The 22,362-nt window shown below is 44.9% G+C and overlaps 2 protein-coding genes across 2 annotated transcripts; one reads left to right on the forward strand and one right to left on the reverse strand.

Annotated features, from left to right (window-relative positions):
- Window positions 1-271: 271 nt before the first annotated feature.
- On the forward strand, window positions 272-21,747 carry ACAD11 (acyl-CoA dehydrogenase family member 11). The gene is made up of 20 exons (XM_054384970.1): window positions 272-408; window positions 2,281-2,380; window positions 2,616-2,741; window positions 3,673-3,834; window positions 4,240-4,404; window positions 4,922-5,069; window positions 5,641-5,762; window positions 6,666-6,772; window positions 6,914-7,037; window positions 7,389-7,466; window positions 7,800-7,938; window positions 8,043-8,150; window positions 8,640-8,738; window positions 16,557-16,623; window positions 18,324-18,409; window positions 18,544-18,615; window positions 19,210-19,364; window positions 20,571-20,687; window positions 20,973-21,082; window positions 21,432-21,747. The coding sequence occupies exons 1-20, from the start codon at window positions 272-274 to the stop codon at window positions 21,544-21,546; spliced, it is 2,337 nt and encodes a 778-aa protein (XP_054240945.1). The 3' UTR covers window positions 21,547-21,747.
- ACKR4 (atypical chemokine receptor 4) lies at window positions 9,760-13,625 on the reverse strand. The gene is made up of 3 exons (XM_054385188.1): window positions 13,617-13,625; window positions 13,438-13,505; window positions 9,760-10,837 (listed from the first exon to the last, which is right to left on the reverse strand). Exons 1-3 carry the CDS (start codon window positions 13,623-13,625, stop codon window positions 9,760-9,762), a joined length of 1,155 nt encoding a protein of 384 aa, XP_054241163.1.
- Window positions 21,748-22,362: the final 615 nt, after the last annotated feature.

A 22,362-nucleotide genomic window follows, 5' to 3' on the forward strand; every position in this document is an offset into this window, starting at 1 on the left:
ATTCAGTGACTGAGAGCAGGCATCGATTGGGGCGGTAACTACCTCCCAGGAGACGCTTTCTTCCAGGAGAAGCTCCCGGCTCCGAGAGCCGTGCTGGGCCGGCGCCGGGGACCTCTTTCCTTGACGGACCGAGGCCCCTCCTGTTGCCGTGGCGACACCGGGCGGGGCGGGACGGGACGGGGCGGGGCGGGACGGCTCGGCTCCGTCATTAGCGTAGCGGCGCTGCGGGCAGGTGTGTTCTACGTTGCCGGCGCAGGGAGGTGTGAGCGAGATGTCGGCCGAACCGGGCACTAGCGAGGTGCGGTCGCAGCACCGCTTCGACCAGGGGAGCTTGGAGCGGTACCTGTGCAGCCGGCTGCCCGGCTTCCCTCCGCAGCCCGCGGGGACCCTGGTTGTCAGGCAGTACAGGTAAAGGGTGGGCTGCTCACCTGCTTCGACACCGCTTTGAGGGGCGAGCGGCGGCTTCCATAGCGGCTGTTGCCTGGGCCCTCGCTTGTGGGGCGGCCTGAGGCGCAGACCCTCAGCGAGGGCCCGAAGAGTGCCTGCGTGGGGTGAGGAGCGGAGCCGCGGCTTTTCTGGCTGCCCGGTGGGAATCATGACCGAACTTAGGGTCCTTTATCCCTGATGGCAGGCAGGAGCCATCGAGGGAGCAGCTGGAGAAGTCAAAGTTCACGGTGGCGGTGAAGGTGACCTGTGGCCCGGGCAGACCCCGCGTCTGCGCTTGTCTGTCCCCAGGCCTCTGCTGGGTGGACTTCAGGCCGTGCTCGGACATACGTCTGGTCCTCTGTGGTGCACTTTGTTGGAGTATGCCACAGTAGTTTTCATTGCCTGCTCATAAAGCTCAATTTATCTGGTTGGTCTTCAATTGCATAGCAAATAACATTCAGAAACACGCATATGGCTAAAGTAACCCTTTTAAAAGTCTGTAGGGTATTGCCACACAAGCAAGTCTGTGAGAGCAATGTGACACTGTGCTGTGATTCCCACGATTGCCCCGAGAGCAACACACTGGGCAGTGAGGAGCTACACCCAGGCTCCAAAGCTGTTGTGCTGCACAGAACATCTCATTTGTTTGCACCAGCTGATCAGCAATGTGGCTCTGTGACTTTAAACAGGGAGTGAGCGATTAGCAGTCACTCTAAAAACAAGGAATCCTTCCTTTGTAGTCATGACATCAACTGCTCTAGCTGCAGCTATCTGCAGCAGAACAATTTTCCATCCATTGAACCCTTAGCTGCACTCTGATCCCATGTCTGCATCAACTGAGGAGGTACTAGTAAAATCTGCTAAAATATTGCCAATATTTATGCTTCTGCTACTTGTCATGCAGTTGTGCTTCAAGGCTTCAGCTCTGTTGTGCCAGGCAGAGTGTTTGTACGGTTCATTTGTTAAACTATTACAGACTATGCCCCAGCTGCGTCAGGGGAAATGGAAGTGTTGTGGGGAGCATGAGGGCAAAAGTTTACTTGACTTCGATTTTCTGATAGTTGTCTAATTTTTTATTGGACCAAGTCAGAATGATCCAGAATGAGGAGAGGAAGGCATGTAAGTAACACTGAGCCTTGAGGAAAGTGGGTTGATGAGCTTGACTGGGCAATGATGAACAGGTTTAACTAGGTTGTCCTATTTTATGCATGTATGTGATTGAAATGTCCAGTTTCTCTGATTCCTTGCACTGTATCATTCGTTCTTTAAAGCTTTAACATTACTACAGGCAGTCCCTTAAGCATAGCCAATGCCTGTGATGTTCAGGCTAGGTTACAGTGGGACTAGGTACTAGAATTCATCAGTTATTTGGAGTTTTCTCTGCTTAAAGACAAACACAGTTATGGGATACTGTGAATTCTGCTCTGTTTCATTTCCTCCAAACTAGATGGGTTTAAAGTTTGCAACTACTGCATCATTTGAGAACATGAATGATGCCTCTTTAGGGAAGAGAGGTAGATGATATTTCCCTTTCAGAGCTTGTTCAGGAGAACAAGCTGAGTATCTGTGACCTCACTACAGTGAAAGAAGACTTCTTTAAAAAAAAAAAATAGAAGTATATTCTATAAGAATAGAACCTCTAGCTTCCAGTTTTGTATCACTTGCATCCTGTATTTAAAAAAAGACAAACCCAGACCAACCAGCTCTTAACACTTTCTGTTGTCCTTTGCCACTTTGTTCAGGCCAACTCACAGTAACTTCTACATCATTTCTGTTCGAAGTTGCAAGGATTTGAATTTAATAAGTAATTGTAATTTTTAATTTAATAAGTAATTGTAATTTTTCTCTTTGTAGCTCAGGGCAATCAAATCCAACCTTTTACCTTCAGAAGGGTGGGCGGGCTTATGTGCTCAGGAAGAAGCCCCATGGCCCCCTTCTACCTAGAGCTCACAAGGTGAGTAACATTCTCCATTGAGCTCCAGCCTCTTTATGTTGCAGGTGGCTAAAACCTGCACATTATGGTGCAGCATGCTGGTGAAAATGGCCAGAAATGCAGTGAGTTGCTGGATCATTTCCAGTTTTCTGTGCTATATAGATAATTAAACATGCAAGAGGGTACATTGTCATCTGTTGTACTTGTGTATGTTTGGGGTCTGTTCACTCAGCCTAGGTTTCTGTGTTCTCTTCAGGTCGACAGGGAGTATCGTGTGCAGAAAGCCTTGTTTGCAGCTGGGTTTCCTGTGCCTGAGCCACTGTTGTACTGCAGTGATGCCTCTGTTATTGGAACAGAGTTTTATGTCATGCAGCATGTGCAGGTTGGTGCTCCAGCAGGAGAGATTCTTTCTTCTCCCTACTACAAGCTGCTTTTTTATTGTTGAAAACCTTTCTGTTAGAGCTTATCCTGTATTTACTAAGTACCTTCTCTGGAAAACCAAGGTTCTAGCTCAAGCACTCATTTCAGAAAAGACATATGGCATAGCTCTGTCTGTGGTCTGTTACTCTGAGGGTGGTGTAGCCAGGTTGATAGTGTTTCTGTTAGGTTTTGGAGATTCAAATGCTGCTGTATCATGTTTGAATTCAGGCCTCTTCCCTTTCTTTGCCTCCTACCATATCATCACTTTCATTGGGCAATTAGAGATGTAAGACTTTGTGGGCCAGTTCCTGGAGATTAAGTCAACCTTCCTACAAAAAACATGAATCAAGAGTAAGAAAATGTAAAAGCTATAAAGAATTACACTGAATTTGGAAATGTTTTCCTGGTTTTGACAAGAACAGAGTGATTCCTTTATATCAATAGCAAGGCTTCTCATTTTCCCATTTCTAGGGTTGTGAATGTGTAATGTCTGTTCTGAGGTGGACATCAGTGCACTTTTTGTAACTTGGAAAACAGTCACACGTTTATTATGTTGAATAAACATATATTTTTAATTTTTTTTTCTTCATTGCTGTTTGATATTTTTGGTACTTCTAGGCTTCAGAAAGTCTGGGTTGTGTGCTCTAACTCAGGCTTTCATCTGCTGGATACATCTGTTGTTTTATTTACCTTCCAAAGATACATGGTGAGCTGAGATTACTCTGAATCCTTCACCTGTCCTGGGCAAGAAATAAAGTAAATGAAGAAGGAAGTTTTGATTCCACAGGGAGCACTGGCTCACTGTATTTGCTTTTGTTCCTGACATGTTTAGCTTTTCTTCTCTTCATCTGGTGCCTGCATCCCACCAAACACCTGATTTGTGACATTTACAGGGTCGCATCTTCCGAGACTTGTCAATGCCTGAAGTGGGCACAGCAGAGCGCTCAGCTTTGTACATTGCAATGATAGAAACTTTGGCCTTGCTGCATTCCTTTGATGTACAGTCTCTGGGTCTCCAAGGATATGGTAGAGGACCAGGATACTGCAGGAGACAGGTACAGCTCTTCAAAAAATTCTTTATTTCATTGCATCTTTGAGGATTTATTTGATTTGCAATCTGGATTGTTAATGACTTTTACAAGTAACCAAAACACCTTCGCTTCAGTTATGTGTGCAGTACAGAGTTACTGCTGCACTCATTCTGCAATGCTGTACTTGGGGAATTGTAATATTTTGCTTTTAGAGTATTAGATTTTGTAAATAGGATTGAAATAGAAAACAGAGGTAGTCTTTGCATCTTTTGATCTCACATTTGCAAATGCAAAGGTTCTGGACTTGACTGAATTTCTTGGTAACGTGGTAATACTCAAAGCCTGGAAGCTTTGTGCTTCAGAATTTTGTGCTCTTGAAAACCTTGTGAATCAGCTGGAAAACCCACTGAAGTGTTTGTATTTCTTTAGGTATCAACATGGAGAAGACAGTATGAGGCAGCTGCTCAGACAGACATTCCTGCCATGAACAATCTGGCTGAATGGCTGGCAAACAACTTGCCATTTGATGATAATGAAGAAAAACTGATTCATGGGGACTTCAGAATAGATAACATCATCTTCCATCCAACAGAGGTAGTTGAAACCCCTGTGCATGTTTAGTGCATTTTGGTTCTGCTTTTTGGGGGTTTTTTATTTTTGGTACTCCTGCCATGTGATGGTGTATTTATGGGGGTGTTGTAGTACATGATGCATCTTTGAAAGGAACAGCAGAGAACTTTTCTCTGCACTCTCTATACGGTGTTAGGTACTGGAAACAAAGCTCCAACTGCAATACTACTGCTCTTTAGAGTATTTTAATTCAACCATCTTTGACTAGAAGAGTTTAGAAGCTTCTGACAGGAAGAGCAACTCAAATGTAAAATTTAAATCAGATTTTGATTGGGAAAGTGCATGGTTTTCTACCACTAAGTGAAACGTTACTTCGTTGCAAATCCTGACATAGCACCAAGAGGAGCTGCCTTTGAGGATGGGTACAGCCTGTGTTTTGAAACACAGTAACTAAATAAAGCTGTTGGATACCAAGTGGGTTGTGCATTTGTGGGTGGAAGGAATTTGTATGCCATCATTCCAGCTTTTATTTCTATTTAAGGCTCGTGTCTTGGCAGTTCTGGACTGGGAGCTTTCAACTACTGGCCATCCACTAGCAGATTTGGCCTATGCCACTCTCTTCCACTTCTGGCCTCCAGCTATTAGGGACCTGGGTCAAGGAACTTTATTGGGTTTCAAAGGCACCATAGGTACGAAACTGTAATCTTTCTGTTGAATTCCAAGCTTAATTTCTATTCGTTATGTTACCTGTATGAGCAATAATAAAATTAATAAGTACATCATTTTACACTTGAAAAGAACTTTTCCACGGTTATCTTCACTGGTAGGGGCTGCTAAGGCAGCCCTGTTTGAATGAGCTGTGGCTTAGCTACAGTATGTAGCTTCTGTAAGGGCTGTTGAGCCTTTCTTGGAGATAATGGAAGAAAATGGAAATGTAAATGAAAAAAAACCAAACAACAAAACCCCCACCCAACAACAACAAAAAACCCCAACAAACCCAAAGCAAAACAAAAAAACCCCAAACCCTAAAAAATACCACAACCAAGAGTGCCCACCCCATGGTGAAGTTCATTTCCCGACTGGAGTGAAGGTGAGGAGCAGTGGGAAGTGTTGTGGTTATTTGGAATTCAGACAGCTCCTATTTCGTTTTGGTGTACCCGTAATAAATCATGGGGTTTATGATGTAAATGGAGTATTTCATGAAGTGGAAAGAATACAGCAAATGCTGAGTACTGTAAAATATTCTGTTGTCTTTTGTAGACATTCCCTCATTTGACGAGCTGGTTTTTGTGTACTGCCGTTGCCGGGGTATCAGCACTGCCTTACCCAACATCAATTTTTTCCTTGCTTTGTCTTACTTTAAGTTGGCAGCAATATCTCAGGTAACACTCTCATGTTTGCTGAGATATCACCTTTTTGTGAAGAGCATTTGTAGTTGGGAATATTTGTTCAAAATCTGAACAACAGTTTAAAAAGTACCTGGGACTATTCCACTTCAGCTGGTTCCTGCAGAAGCAATACCTTGGATTCTTATGGCTGACAACTGCCCAAGAACTCTTGCCACATTAAGCACGTTGTGTTACAGCCAGCTGCTTAGGGCAGCAGGCTAAAACCAAAGAGAATGTGGTCTTGCTTATTTTCCACTATGCAGGCAATTTTATCATGCCCTTTTTTGTGCTCCCTGGCTAGTTTAAATCTGGCATTACTGAGAATCGAAGGTCTCTTCAGTTTCTGCACTCTCATGACAGCAGACAGCAGAACAGCTAAGATGCTGTTGGTACACATGACAAAAGCTGTGCATTATGAACATTGGAGGTCAGTCTTGAGATGTGATTATAAGAAAAAAATAAGCTTCCTTGAGTCATTGTTAGTAGAAGGAACTCTTTAATAGATATTCAGCCACTGCAGGGCTCGATTGTGTTTTAATGAGTTGCTGCATGAGAGCAGCTTACAAAATGTGGGCTAATCTTCTGTGTGTTTTGTTTTGCAGGGTGCTTTGGTTTGTTTTTCTTTTTTTACCCCTTTTTTTCTCTTTGCCTTTATTTTGATTTTGCTGGAGTGTGTAGGTGCTTTTTTTTGCTTTGTTTCTATTTGCTCCTTTGTGTGAAACATCTCCATTTTATCAGTAATAGACCAAACCCAACGTTAACATATCCCAGTAAAACTCAGGTGCTATTTTTGTTTTAAGAATGTGTTACTTTCATGACTGATGAATTCGCCAATCCCCTAAAGACACAACTTTAAGTCCATAATTATACCACAGATGCCTTTCTCTTGGTTTTTAGGGTGTATATGCTAGATACCTCATTGGAAATGCTTCTGCAGAGAATAGTCATGCATTTGCTAAAGTTGTGGAGCCTTTGGCAAAGAGAGGTTTAGAGCTCTCAAAAAGGTAAGAATGGTCTAAATTAAGGGTCAAAGGTAAACCAAAACTTTTACAATGTCTTCTCGTATTTAAATGCCTTGATGAGGCAGCTTACATTATTATGAGGGAGAACCTGGTCTTGTTACCGCCTTGAATGTTCTTCTCTAGGTCATCTTTCAGCAGCACACATCACAGCACTTCTGGAGAGCTGTTCCATCAAAGCAGTAAAGGCCAGGAAACGTTGCTGAAAGTCAAGCAGTTCATGAAGCAGCACATATATCCAGCTGAGAAGGTAAAAGCTTCTGTAAATCTATTTACGAATGGTTACTCCTGTCATCAGAAAACTTTGGCCTTCTACCATCATCATGACATACTTTAGACTACCCCCAAATCATTTCCCTGCATGAATAAGGTACTGATTGGGGTCATCTCCATGATGCATTTAAAGTCTTGCAAAATGAATAGCTTGCAGTTGGATTTCCAATTGCATGTTTAATTTTATAATGCAGCCAACTACATAGTAAAAACCTGTCTGATTTCTGAGTTTATTAGGGTGTAAGGTGGGAGAAGACAACACACTATTGCTTGTGTGTGTTACATGTGTTCTTAGTTTCAACAGCATGTGTTTGCTTGTTTCTCTAAGGAAATAATAGAATACTATGCTGGACATGGAAATGTAGAGGAAAAATGGAAGAAACCACCTCTGCTTGAGAGACTGAAGGTATGGGACAGTAAATATTCATAACACTCTAGTAAAAAGGCACTGACACTGTAAGAGCATTTGGCCTGGTCTGCTGAGGAGTTACTCTGCATGGAAAGACATGGTGAAAGGAAAGGAAGGAGGAAGTGTGCAAAAGGGGGTGAGGGATACAACAGAGGAGAAAAGCAAAAGTGAGTTGTAAGGGGTGTGTCTGACCTTTGGCAAAGACTTGGAAAGGCATCAGGTATGGTAGATGGGGTGTTAGGAAGGAAGAAAAGGCAGCAAAGCAGAATGCAATGATCTTTTTTTTCCCTAAGAGGCTTTGCCAATATTTCTCTCTGATGCTTTCACCAGGAAATGGCCAAAGCAGAAGGTCTGTGGAACCTTTTTCTCCCAGATGTCAGTGGTCTCAGCCAGCTTGACTATGCGCTAATAGCTGAGGAGACTGGGAAGTGCTTCTTTGCTCCTGAGGTTTTCAACTGTCATGCACCAGGTTGGCTGTCTTGTAACTGCAACACTGAGACCATTTAGGAGTTGGGCATCTTAAGCCTTACGAGTTGTCTGGCTTGAAGTCAAGATGCTGCTGATCTCTTACAGACACAGGAAACATGGAGGTCCTGCACATGTATGGCACTGAAGAGCAAAAGAAGAAGTGGCTGGAGCCTCTCCTAGAAGGGAAGATTAGTTCTTGCTTCTGCATGACAGGTAATTCGTTCTCCAGAAGAACAATAAGAGTGCAGCTGTCAAAAGTTTCCTGTGGCAAATGCAGAATGTACAGAGTGAACAGAAAGTGAAGCACCCTTGCTGCTCTTCCCTGAGAGTTACACTAATTAATATTTGCTTTCTATTTATTTTCAGTACCAGCAAAATACATTGTGTTGTACCAAACAACAGGTTTACCATAGAACTTGCACTTTTTTTTGTAATGGGATTCTTCAGAACATAGAACTGGACACAAGTATGATTGTTGTGATTAAAGCTGTGTGGTTTTGCAGTGTGTTGTAGGTGGAGGTTTCAAGACAAAACCTGGAAGTACCATGCAAAACATTGTGTACTTGCTTCATGTCTTATCTCAATATTCTATTTGTGTGCAATGTCAGTGGAGTGTATTTAGGTTCCAGTACTTGTGGGGGTGGCACTACCTGTGTACTTAATCCAGTGGTTTCAGTATTTGTGTTGGGTTTTTTGACACAGAGCCGGATGTGGCTTCAAGTGATGCTACCAATATGCAATGCAGCATTGAGCGAGATGGAGACAGTTATGTGATCAATGGCAAGAAGTGGTGGAGCAGTGGTAAGTATGGAAATCCTAAATAAGAATGGTGAAGTCTTTAAAACTCTTTCAGAGAGCTCATAAACCCAAAATGTTTGTTCCATTTCTGAGATGGAAAATTGAATCTTCCTGAGTAAAGGCAGTAGAATGCAAATAATGGAAAGAGCTGAACTCAGCTATTGTATTCTTTGATTTTTCTTGTATCTCCATATATTTTAGCAGCTCCAGTTACTGCTGTGTTCAATTCACTTTGCAAATTCTGACTAGGAATTCCAGGCTTGTATCTGAAGACTTACTTAATTCTTTACATTTCTACTAACGCTCGGACAGCGCAACTCTGGCATTTAGACATCTAGAATGTGCTCCAGAAGGCACTGGGCCTTTTGAAGTTTAGGGTGAGCAGGAAAGGTCATTTTGGTGGTTACAGGGAAGCAGTTACTGGGTTTTGTGGAGGACATTGTTGCTGTACACATGTGGAAGAGAATGGATTCCCACCCACCCCGCCGCCCCTAGTTCTCAGCCATGAACTTATACCTCATTGTAGGCTTCAAGGATGTCTATGGAATTGATAGCTGAAGGAAAAATTGGAACTGATTTGTTAGGGAAACGCTCTGAAGTTTGACAAAACAGTTGGAGAAACACAAAACTTGTTAACTTTAGGTACAAAAGTGCCTGTACTGGTGTTTTATTGCAGATGGTTTATTTTTTAGTCTTCATGAGATGTCCAGACACAGATTGTTTGTCACACAGTTATTTAATTGCCTAATACTGTGGTATTTTTAAACTTAAATCTTGGGAGTTTTTAGGTGTTTGGGTTCTGTGGGATTTTTTTTAAGCAAATACCTAGTTGTTTCTAGAAGTTTCAGTATTTAGTTTTTACCTCATCTTCCACTTTGAAGAGCATTGTAGTGTATTGGTGTGTCTGCAGTTTCAGAAACATGTCTGAAAGTTTTCTTAAAGAGAAAAAGCTGCTGAAGCAATCCCCCCCAGGATCAGTAAATAATTCCCATGGCTATATAATATAACGAAAGTAATGGAGAGTCTATATAGTGAAACTGGTGGTTTCTTCAGTGTGGTCTTCATAATTCACAGAATCTTCTTCAAGCCTTCCATTCTGTTGTTGTCTTCTCCAGTATCCATAATTTTTTGCAATTTTCATAATATGCATTTTGAAAGAGGTACCCAGGAAGGCATAGAGAAGGGGGTTCAGGCAGGTGTGGAACAGAGCTATGCTCTTGGTGACCTGGAGTGCAATGTCTACAGTTTTGCTTGCATCACAGTCAGTGATCAGCATGTAGATCATGTCTATGGCTTGCCAGAACTTCACCACGTTGTAAGGCAGCTGGGTGACAACGAAAGCAGCCACAACTGCCAGCAGGACCAGGAAGGGTCTGCATTGCTTGGCACTGGCAGACCTGAAGAGCACTCGAGCAGTTGCTGAGTAGCAGATCAGCATGACCAGGAAGGGAAGCAGAAATTCCAGGGTGATTTCCAGGATTTGAATAGTTGCTTTTAAGAGTGTTTCCATATTCATGGGAAATACAGGAAGGCATTCATTCCTGTCATTGTGCTTCTTGACTTGATTAAATACCAGTTCAGGGATACTGAGGAGGATGGCAGACAGCCAGACACAGAGGCAGGTGACACTGCAGTGCTTGCCAGCTCTTCTCTGACCCTGGGGTTGAGCAGTGGCCCTATATCTGTCCACACTGATACAGGCAAGGAACAGCATGCTGGAGCTGAAATTCGTGGTGTACAGAGAGGAAGTGAGCTTGCACATGGAGTTCCCAAGCTCCCAGCCCCACACTGCGTTGACAGCCCAGAAGGGCAGTGTGAAGAGTAGGAGCAGGTCAGCAATGGCCAGCTGCATGATGTACACATCTGTCTTGCTCTTGGCTTTCTTGCAGTAGGCATAAATTGCCACCACCAGGGAATTCCCAGCCACTCCAAGGGTGAAAGCCAATGCATAGAACACTGGCGGAAATAACTTACTGAAATTCCTCACATCACTTTTTTCACAGAGGAGCTCATATGCATTGTAGTCTATAAGAGAGTTGAGATCCTCCTCATCCTCAATCCAGTAATCACTTGAGTTATTTGTATCCCAACCCATGGTGAAGCTACAAGGCAAGGAGAAAAAAAAAAAAAGGGAGAAGGGAGCACCAAAGAAATAATACTGTTATTAACTCTTAAAATACCTGTGAAAACAACCCCCTTTCTCAAGGCTGCTTGTACTCCTCAAGTTTGAAGAAGTTGGATATTGAAGATTCATTTGTAAATAATCCGAGTTAGGCAGTGATGGAGGCAGGAGGAGCACCTCAAAGTCTTGCTGTGTGCAGTGCAGAGTGGAAGAGGTTCAGCTGGAATGCAGGAGATTGCAGGCTGACTGCAGTGCATCTCACAGGTTTCCACATTCAGCAGCTGAAGCAATGAGAGCTCCTCAGCTGCAGACTCAGTTGTGTTTGACAGTATCCCATTAAAAAATGAATTAGTCTGCACCTTTACAGGCTTTACATGGCAGCTGCCCCCACAAAGCTAAGGGGTGCAAATGCTGTCATGAATGGGTAGGGAATGCTAACAGGTGAGCAATGGGACTTGCTTGCTGCCATGAATTCTGGCAAATACGGAATGTGAGTGTACCAGAGGGAGGCTGTGCTTGTTTCCCAGGCACACCTGCATATGCCCATTACACAAAGCACAGTGTTGGAGTCTCTTAGCAGTGCTGGAACAGGCTCAGTTTAGTCTTCATCCCACACACTGAGCCATGCTCATGTGGAACTGCTTTACAGGATTGCTGTGGGTGCTCTCCACCCTACAGCTGCAGGCTGCTCAGGGTGTTATGACAAAGAACTGCCCACAGTTCTGTCCACAACTACCCAAACAGCTCAGAAGCTCAGCTCTTTCTTCAAATGCTGTCTCCTGACAGATTTACTCTGTAAACACTCTACTGTGTTCTCACTGCCAGTTTAGGGTGGTAGTTTGAGTGTTCTTGTCCTGCAGTATTTTCTTCTCCTGGAACTGTGTTCACTAACTTGCTTAAACACACTACAGTCCTGCAGAACTCTGTTTCCTTGGAATAAATGGCATGAGGATTTCTGAACAGCAGTAGCAGAAAGTAGCTGAGAACAAAAAGCACCTCATCCTTGGTCAGCATCTGCAGTGTTTCAGAATGTGAGGCCAGTGCTACTGCCAGCAGGTTATTATCTGATACTCTGCCCCACAGCTACAGTTTGGCTTTTTCAGTCTGGAAAAAACTCCAAACACGGTTTCTGGGTTTCAGACAAGGGTTTAAATGATGAGCTGCCAAACCTTTATTAGAAACAGTATTTCTTAACTTTTTTTTCATGTATTCTGTCTACTAGGAAAAAATGTTACTGTTTGAGCTCATATTCAGCAATGCAAACCAACCAAATAGGGAAAAATTAATCATTTCTATTTTTGCTATTTGTGAATCTATCTACATTTTTTTAAAGTGTGTTACAAACTAACTGGTTTGACTTCATTCTTAATGACTTTGGATTATTTTAGTAAAGTTTCAAAACACTTTCTGTTAAAATAGAAGTAATCTGTGTTTAAAATTTTGGTCTTGTGATGTGTCACTGTAGCCTAAAGGATGCGTGCAGAAGGGAAAACTACAGTAACTCTGTCTGTTACTTTGGCAAGGGATATCTGCTCTCTGCCCTTCAGCCTGCTAGTAGGATCTTTTCAGCAGAGCCAATCTTTTGCAGCTGGGGAGAGGCTCAGACAGCAGCAGCAAATGTATCTTGTTCGGTTTGGGGTGGTTTTGGTAGAAGGAAACAGCTGCCAGGAGAGCTTACTCTGGCCAAGATTAAAAGAAAATTAACAACTCCACTGAAAAGATTTGGTTGTAGTCTAAAGTACTTGTTACAGAATCCATCTGGGAATGCTTAATCAAATTGGATCACTGGCAAAGCTGCTTGAAAGCAAAGCAAGAAACATTTGAGCGCAGACTTCCGAAGCCTGTATCTCACAAAGGAGTTTGGCTGTGCCGAGCACTGTGCTCCACTGCCTGATATGCTTCTGACTGATTTGAGTTCTTGACAGAACCAGTGTCTGGAATACAACAACTGATAGTTCTCCCTTTTCTGTGTAACAAACCTTTTCATACTTGCCTTTCCTGTCCACGTTGTTTCTTGGGCATGCTTGTACATGCCCATTATATAAAGCAGAACAGACCCAGTGCCTGGGAGTCAGTCACTGAGCAGTGCTGGGACAGGCTCCGTTTCATCTCTGTCCCACAGAGTGAGCCATGCCCACATGGAACTGCTTACAGGATTGCTGTGGGTGCTCTGCACCCTGCAGCTGGAGACATAGGGTATAATGACAAAGAACTGCCCACAGCTACCCAACCAGCTCAGAACCTCAGCTCCTCCTCAAGTGCTGCTTGCTAGGAAGTATGTTCCTAGATCTGTTAGCAGGCAGCCTGGCAGGTTCCCTTGCACAGCTATTCAGCCTTCCCTTTAGATGCACCTTCACTGTTTCTGTGTGGTTAAACTTGGAAGGGATTGGACAAACGTTGAATGAAGTTACTATGCCCAGCTTAAACAGAATTAAGTAGTATTCTGTGCTGCTCCTGAACAAGTCTAATTTGAAGAGTGAAAATGAGCATGTGCCTTAGTGCAATGATGCCTCACTAAAGCCAGCTTAACTATGTATCACACTCAACATGCAGAGCAGTAAATACGAAAACCAAACTAACCTTTTGTCAGCAGATGAGTAGCTGGTTCTGCAGCTGGGATGCGCTTCAGTGAAATGATTGGAACTAGTCTGACACTTTACATTTTGTCTTCAAGCACCACACCCTCCTCTGGAAGTCAGTTGCACTTTCATTTTGACATGCCAGTTAAAAATAAATAAAATTCCTGCTTTCATGGAAACTCTTCTCATGTTGAACAGACTTCCTACACTCACCCCAACTTCCAACCAGAGTGTGAGTGAGTTTGGAAGGTCAGGACTTTTCCTTTTTCACTGTGGTGTTGGCTGGTTTATTCCTGAAAGTTCAAATGTTTTTTTGCATTGTCAAAAGGCTTCTATCAAATCACACTTTTAAAAGATGAGAAGAGGGGGATGCCTGCCTGGGGCAGTTGGCTGTATTCTCTCCCTGGGCCACTGCTGCGCTTTTGGCATCTGCCTATATCAGGTTTTACAGGATCCTTACATCCCCTTCTTAAGCAACTTTCCAGGGGATGCCACAGAAGGATGAGTTTGCTTTTCGTGAGCTGGGGGAGTTTGCCCTTTCAGTATGTGAAACTGAACCAGACCAGGAGGGTGACAGAGAAGATGTGGGAGCAGGTGGTAAATTGTCAACCAGAGTAGTTCTGCACCCTGTGGGAGAGTTCTTGGGGACCTGAGTGCTAGCAGACTCCTAATCAATTCAGAGTTTGGTAATGTTTCTACAGAAACTGCAGTCCAGGTAGATACTGTACAAGTACAGAGAAATGCAGTTCCATCCATAGTGTTTCTTCCACTTGCGTGACCAAGAGTCGAACTTCTGCAGGAAAGGGAAGGTGGAGTCGTGCAGCTTGCATGCAGGCTTTAGGATTTCTGCACTGAGGCATGGACTTAACTGTGCTAGGAAGTCATAAAATGGCTGGATCCTACTTAACTTTCTGCAATCTCTACAGCTTCAAATTGCTCTCTTGTGCAAGAGCACCTTCCACAGTCCTCCAGAGCTTTTATTTTGACTGATTTATCCTATGGCCTGTAGCAGTCTAATGAGTTTCAGTAAATGCAGTACTGAAGCCAAACAACAGAGAGAGGTTTTGCTTTCTGGCATGCTGCCTGGATTGATGGACCTGCTGCAGCTAGTTTAGCTATCTCTCTGTGCTTCAGCTGTTCTGGAGTATATGAAAGGCAAGGTTTTTCAAAATGGGCAGCTAAGAATATTACAGTAGCTTCATTTCCATTCAGAATGAGGAAGAAAAGTGTAACTGATTCTACAAAGTTTCCATCCTGAGTCATCACAGCCCTTCCCTGGTGTTCTTCACAGAGGCAGGTAGGACATGTGGGTTGCTTCCAGCACATCTGCTTCTCCTAACTTGTATCATTGCTGAGGGACCTGAGCTGTATCTCTTTAAAATAATTGAATCTCTCAGTTCTAAGCAGGCTTTGTCTCAATATGCTCCCCACAAGATGGAATAATTAAGGTAGAACTGAAAAAGCTCCCAGGGAAATATCTGTTGCTGCAGAGAAGACAGTTGTGTTGCTAGTGCCTGGGAGGTGCTGTAGGCAGGCAGTTCACATCCAGGCACTCTGCATTGCTTTCAAAGCAATGGAGTCTGAGTCTTGCATTGGACCACAACTGCTTCCTGGTATTTATGGGTCAAAGTTGCATAAAATTGGGTCTAAGTTTGCAGGACTGGAGACTCTGAAGTGTGTAAAGGTCAGGAATCTGCCGTGGCTGTGTTCAGAGCATATGTAAGATAGAGGTATTGATTTGCCTTCCAGAGACTTGTACACATGATTTAGAGTATCCAACCAAGTGGTGAGCTCTCAGTGAACTCCTCACAAAGTTCAACCTGAAAGCTGCCTCTGACTTTTTTTTTTTATTTTATTTTTTACAGTATGGAGAAATTTGCTGCCCTGTGAAGCCAGGGGTGTGGCTTGAGGATTGTTTGCTGAAGTTTTAGCAGAGATTCCAGAAAGGCAAAATATCTTTTGTTGTAAAACTCTCTTCAAGATAAGAGTAGCTTAGAAAATAGCACTTGTGCAATTCTTTACCTTCTGTGGAAAGGAGTCAAATTACCCCTGCAGAGTCCAGCATCTCTCTAGCAAGGTAGCACACTGCAGTGTACCTTGTGTTATTGTGGGGGTTGGTCACCCACTTGTGGCACTTGTCCATAGAAACCAACTGTTTCAGATCTACTTTTTTTAACCAGGTTGATTTGTTCTGCTTACCCCAGCTTTTCACTCCTGTATTTTAGCTTTTTAGCACTGAACCACAAATATAACCCTGCTTGAAAGCAATGGATTCTCCCAAAGCGGGGAGTATAGAGCACTCAAATCAGGCAGTGGGTATCAGTAAAAAGTCAATCTCCTGTTTCCTGGCATTGCAGTGGCTCCTCTGAGGAGGAAGTAGTTCAGGTCAAAGCCAGGCACTGTCTGGAGCAGAGCCTCCAAAGCCTTGTGATAATGCCTGCCAGCTGAAGTCCTCTGTGTTTCTGACCTCAAAGCAAACCGGGTAGTACAGGTCAGAGAAGGGTCTCAAACGTTGTTAATGATGAAGTCCTAGCAGATTGTTTTCAGGTGATGGTTTCAACTCAGATATTCCCCTGAGGTGTGAACTAAAATAATTTGCATAAAGCAGAAAAAAAACCTTTTATTGCAGAGAAGTTAATAAAAGAGCAGCAAAATCATCAGGGTTAACCTTTGAACTCTGATGTGCATAATTAGTGTAGATGTGACCAGCATTAGATCCCCACCCAGGTCCTCCGGTCTTTGTAGCTTATGGAGCTTTAGTTTTGAAACAACATCTTACCCTGAGGGGAGTCTTTTTGTATCGTGCTATTTGCTTAGTTGTGATGGGAACAGAAATCATTAGGTTCCATTTCAAATCCTCTCTTGTTCTTTTTTCACTGGAATAGGTGGTGGAGCTGGATCCTGCAGAGCTTGGGTGTTTGGCTGTTCTTTGTTCCCCTCCCCTTAGGTGTTAAGCAATAAATGTTTTGTTTGTCTAATTACTCAAGGTATAAACAGGGAGGTTACTGCCTCTGCTGCAGCACAGAAGGGAGGGAGCAGGATTTGTGTGTGTGACACTTGATTTGATTCTACATTGAGGTTTTTATATTGAAAACTCTTCCTTTTTGTGACGTTTTTAAGGTGCTGGCAACCCAAATTGCAAAGTTGCCATTGTAATGGGCAGAACCACAAACTCCTCAGCATCCAGGTAAGGATTTCTGGGACATCCAAAGAGTTACTGAAGCTCGTTTCCTGGAGGACTCACTGCTCCCTGACATTGTTGCCTTGATCAGCTGTGGTGAATTACAGGGGAGTTTTAAACCTGTGCCTGTCTTTTGCTGCCCAAGCTGCTCTTGTGCTGCCAGCTCTGATGCTGAGGCCTCCTGGCCTCTTCACTGTCACCAGCTCACATCTGTGTGCTTCCCCCTCTCCATGGCACTGCTCTAGTCTGTGCATCTGTGTGATCAGCTGCAGGGTTGGCTACCTTTTAGCTTGGTCAGGCTCGTTTTAGTCTTCATCAGCTGCTCAACCTACAGCTATCCTGGTTCACAGTTTCACAGGTGTAGCATATAAACCATTACCAAGAGGAGTTGCTTGCTTCAATGCAAATAACCCCAGAGCTGCCCTGAGCAGAGTGAGTCCAAGTGACAAGCCAGAGACCTGCAGTTACCTACTGAGTTGATCCCAAAGTTGCCTGTAGGCCTAGAAAGCTGTTTGTGATGTGCAGCTGTGAGAGCAGAGAACACTGCACATCTCGAATCAGTAGATGGAAGACTGCCCTTCTCTGGCTCGTTCCCAAATGAAACTTGTGCAAGTGGTGAATGCGATGCTTCCTGACTGGTCCCACTGAAGGCACACAGCTAGTAAGGCAAAAGAACTGGAGCATTTATCTCCAGGTTGGATTTTAGCCCACATTCCACTAGGAAGATATCTTATGTTCCATTGAGAAGTAAACAGTAACTTGCTTACAGCACACAGGAAAGTTTGTCCAGCATCTCTGCAGACAGTGGCATCTCCTGAGCTTTTGGAAGCTAACAGGAGGTCATGAGAGGATTGTGTGATACTGTACTGGAGACTGACCCTGGGGACCTGGGGTGTCACCTTCAGGTCAGCCTGACTAATAGCTGACCTTCAAGATTCTGAAGGAATGTAAGCATGGGGATGTTTGTCCTAAGCTGTAGGCAAGCCAACACGGTGATGATAAACATATTTAGAGAACAAGAAGGAAAGGGGTGGGAGGGGAAATGGACTGGGTGGTACAGAAGTAGGTTTTTTTTTTTGATCGTGGTGCTTGAGATGCCAGTGGTCCATTTTTGCTTGCTGACTGGTGATTCAGTGAGGCAGCAGATGGAGAGAGGAGGCTCTGTCACTTTGTTCTGCTCTGCCCTACTGAGACCTCACCTGCAGTCCTGCATCCAGCTCTGGAGCCCTCAGCACAGGAACCTGGACCTGATGGAGAGAGTCCAGAGGAGGGCCACAAAAAATGATCGGGGGCTGGAGCAGCTCTGCTATGAGGACAGGCTGAGGGAGCTGGAGGTGTTCAGCCTGGAGAAAAGAAGGCTCCAGGCAGACCTAATAGCAGCCTTCCAATACATGAAGGGGGTACAAGCAGGCTGCAGAGGGACTGTTTGCAAAGGCCTGTAGTGAGAGGATGAGAGTCAATGGTTTGGAATTAGAGAAGAGCAGATTTAGGCCTTTGGAGGTCCCTTCTGACCCAAACCATGCTGGGACTGAAGGAATGCTGAAGCTCATGTGCCACAGTGCACAAGGCAGTCAGGGCTGCAGTCAGTGGAGGTGAATCTCAGTGTTGGATTTATGCAAGTACTAGAGTAAGGACAGAAAAGTGGAGGGAGGGGACAGAAAGGAGGCTCCAAGCTAATCCAGACTTGGTCTTTTTGCCTTGATCAGGTACAAGCAGCACAGCATGATTATTGTTCCCATGGACACGCCAGGGGTGAGGCTGATCAGACCCCTCTCAGTGTTTGGCTACCTGGGTAGGTGACAGCATTTCTCATGTGTTTGTCAGCTGTGTCAAGCTGCAGTAGTGCTAGAGAGATTCTGCATGAAATGCATCACCAAACTGCATGGACAGAGAAAGGGTCAAGAACTGAGGTTTCTGTCCCTGTAGATGAGATCCATGGAGGACACTTCGAGATACACTTCTGTGACGTGCGTGTGCCTGTCTCCAGCATCATCCTGGGTGAGTTCCATTTCATTCCTCTGGAGTGCATGCAGCAGGGAACCAAGCTTTAGGAGGTGGTGGTTCATGTTCTCATAGCCTTCTCCTGTAGTCCATGGCCACCCAAGTGTGGGTGCTTGCAAAGTGAACAGAACTGAGAATTATTAATGAAAGAATGAGCAGGCCAGAACTGTGGCCTTCTGCAAGGAGATCTTTGTTCCTCTCACTTACTACAAATCCTGATTGCTTCTATTTCCTCTCTGCTGTTTTCATTCCCTGAAAGATTTCTCTTTTGGGCCTGGACCCCTGAAAGTCTTCCCTAGATTCTTATACCAAAGTTCAGAAATAGATCTATCTTTCAATGTAAAATTGATGACACCTAAGTAAATCAAACCCTCTCTGAAACCCTCTCAGTGTGTTTTGTGCTGCAGTGTTATTACCAAACAGCGTGGCAGGAGAGATCTGCTTGGAGTAGATAAGCACTAGCTCTGCAGGACAAACTTGTGAGAAGCTTGCTCCTGGCTCTTTGCCATGATGCCACTTCTGCTTGGAGCCACAAGTCCTGTCAAGGAGGAAGCATAAAGTCTGCACGTGCCTGTTTGTCTTTCCAACCAGGTGAGGGCAGAGGGTTTGAGATAGCCCAAGGTAGGCTTGGGCCCGGCCGGATCCACCACTGCATGAGGTCCCTCGGTGCAGCTGAAGTCGCCCTGCAGCTCCTGTGCCAGCGTGCAGCGCAGAGACAGACGTTTGGCAAGAAGCTGTACCAGCATGTGAGCACTGCCCTGGCTTCTGCTGCTCCAGCCAGTGCCCAGTTAGCCCAGGCAGCACCCTGGTGCTATGGCAATGGGCACTGGTAGAGCTGTGCCCCAGCCTTGGGTGGCAAGGGGACAATCAGTGTGAGGCTGCCCTCTGTCACTGGAACCTCTGGGATCTGAGGTTCTTTCCTTGCAGTGCTTCCTGCTCCTTTGCTGGATTTGATACAGGTTTTGCACCGGGGCTTTTTTCTCTCACTGGTCAGTTTGGACAGGCAGCTTTTTAGGCATGCATCTCATGCTTCTCTGCTTACAGCCTGAATTCACCACTTTTGGTTTTCAGATTTGTCTCCTGCACATCTCTGCTTATGATTACTGGAGACACTGAAGAGTCTAAATTTGACTAAAATTGGACTTCTCTCATAAGTAAATACAAATAATTGATCAAAGCAAAGGCCATGCTGGATATCTCACATTGCTCTAGAATGGAAATGTTTTATGAGAGCATGCATTCTGGCATAACAAAAAGGTCCTTTTTTCTAGGGACCACCAGCATCTAGGAGTGTGTCTGTGACATGTGAGGCTGGTCCAGCAATTTGGGAACAAGGCAACAGAAAGAAGAAACCGAATTAGGGTTGGGAAAGGGTTATGAAAGTCTGTTAGCACAGAGCCAGAGGGAACAGAAGGCAGCCAAGGCTGTAACTCCATGTGGAGCAGGGCAGTTACTCTTTGATCATCACTGGGAGCAGGAAGCTGCAGCAGGCACCACCCTGCAGCTGCCTGCCTGGGTGACTAACACAGCACCAGCAGGAGTTTGAGCTAAACAGAACTGATTGCTCCTCTCTTCCACACTCTGGCAGCTGCTGGTGCCTGTGAGAGAGAGTGTTTGAGTCTGGGCAGCAGGCAATAAAAAGCAGGATTTGAAGGGCTTCAGGAAAAGGATGAGGAGTCCTGACCAGGAAATGAAACCCTGCCAGAATGTGGGGGTATTTTTTCCCCTCTGCCCTCTTTCTTGCCAGGGAGAGAACTGCTCTTGCTTCAGGATTTCTGCCAGTCAAAGGTTTTCTTCTTTTAACTGCTGCTAGAGTAGCTTTAATTTGCATAAGAGTCTTCCAGGGGCTGAACACACAGAGGGGGAAGAGCTGGGCCATGGTTCTTAGGGCAGATGGTCCCAAAAACAGCAGGAGTCATTCACTGACTGCTTGTTGCCTTGGGCTGCTACAGGAGGTGATTGCTCACTGGATTGCTGAATGCCGCCTCAGCATCAACCAGGCTCGACTGCTCACCCTGCACACAGCCAGCAAGATCGATGCCTTGGGCAACAGGAAAGCAAGGAAAGAGGTAACTTCTGTTTGAGCTTTAGGCTGGGATTCGGTGGATACAGTACCTGTGCATTCACCTGGTTCAGATAAGCTAAACCATCTTGCCAAAGTTCATCCTGCTGCCCATGGAGCATAACTTCATGTTAAAAATAGCCTTAAGGTGAGCTTTTGAGTGGCAGGAGACTGGAAACACTTTACCTTAGCCTGAGGAAGCGGTGTACTGCAAGATTGTGAGCTGCCAGATAAATGTGTGCACTTGCTTAGGAAACTGCTCCTTCTAATACAAGTTCTCTTCCAACTGCAGGTAGCCATGACCAAAGTGGTTGTTCCTCGAGCTGTGGTCAAGGTGATTGACACTGCAATCCAAGTGTATGGTGCAGCTGGCGTTTCCCAGGATTCCCCTCTGGCTTTCATGTGAGTAAAGGCAGAGTGAGCTCTAGTGTGAGCATGCCTGTTGAGGAGAGTTTCTGACAGCAGCTGTTATTTCCCAGCTGTCCCAGATGGAAGGTACACACACCTCCAAGCAACTGCTTTAATAACTCAATTGCAATGCAATTGCCTTGGTTGACCCTTACAAAGCAGAGGCCTGGCCCTGGAGCCACAAGAATTGTTAGCAGCAGCAAGGACTATTCTTTTCTACAGTTCACTCAGGAGAAGGTGCCTGTGTTTCCAGCCCATGCTTCTCAGCTTTCGCTGCAGTAGCTTCTGTGCCTCCTTGCAGACAGATGCCCAAGCTGCCCCTAACCCAACTCTTGTGGTACAGGTTTGCCTACCTGCGGACACTGCGGCTGGCGGACGGGCCGGACGAAGTGCATCTGTCCACCATTGCCAGGTGGGAGCTGCTTGACCAGGCCAAGCACCTAACTGCAAAGATCTAGGGGCAGCAGAATGCCAGCTCCAGGGACTGAGAACCTGAGCCAAGGTTCTACTCAGTGACACTCTCCAAGGAATGCTGGAGGGATTCAAAGCCTTGATCCTAGCTTGAAGCAATGCACCTTCACTTGTAATTCTGATACTGGAGCAGGAGCTGGCAGAACACCCTGCAGACAGTGTCTGGGTTCTAACACTAAATTAAATCTGTTTCCTAGCAGGCCTAAAGTGCTTTCTTTGCTCTTTCTTTTCACAGCCCTTTTACACTTCTATTGCAGGCAAAGCTCTTTCACCCCATTTTGTTTATTGCCAGCCAGGCTAAAATTCTTTGTGGTTAAATGCCAACTACTGGCTTAGGGCACTGCCCTTCTACTTAGAAAAAGCTGATCACAGCCGATCTCTTGATACAAGCTTTTACTTTAAAGATCTAGCACTATTTGTTCATGCTTAAAGAGAAGGTGCTCCCTTTGGCTGTCTGGGACAAGCATCCAGTCCTGTCCTTGACTCTACAGCTGGATGCTCACCTGAAGAGTGTTCCAGCTGAAGCCAGCCAGGCTGGGACAGGCACAGCAGAGAATATGGAGCAAGGGAGCTTTCCACAGAAGAGCTTCTTACCTTGTATCAGCTCATTCTGCCTCAACCCAAGATGATGGGAATGGAACAACAACTGTTTACACCTCCATCCATTTCCATCCATCATAACTCCCTAGGAAGCTGAGAGTGGCAGCAGGGCAGAGACTGAAGTGCCACTCTGATCTAGGCTGCCCAAGCCTGCACTGTGTTTTTCTAGGCAAGAACACACAGGAGCCCTACCAAGCCCCATT

The sequence above is a fragment of the Indicator indicator genome, chromosome 11 (genome assembly GCF_027791375.1).
Source record: "Indicator indicator isolate 239-I01 chromosome 11, UM_Iind_1.1, whole genome shotgun sequence".
NCBI classification, from domain to species: domain Eukaryota; kingdom Metazoa; phylum Chordata; class Aves; order Piciformes; family Indicatoridae; genus Indicator; species Indicator indicator.

Coding starts and splice junctions, on each gene's coding strand:
- ACAD11 (XM_054384970.1), top strand. CDS start 272: ATGTCGGCCGAACCGGGCACTAGCGAGGTGCGGTCGCAGCACCGCTTC. Junction 8,739..16,556: donor CAAGAAGTGGTGGAGCAGTG/GTAAGTATGGAA, acceptor GACGTTTTTAAG/GTGCTGGCAACCCAAATTGC. Junction 18,616..19,209: donor TGTCTCCAGCATCATCCTGG/GTGAGTTCCATT, acceptor CTTTCCAACCAG/GTGAGGGCAGAGGGTTTGAG.
- ACKR4 (XM_054385188.1), bottom strand. Junction 10,838..13,437: donor TACTCATCTGCTGACAAAAG/GTTAGTTTGGTT, acceptor CTTGCCTTGTAG/CTTCACCATGGGTTGGGATA.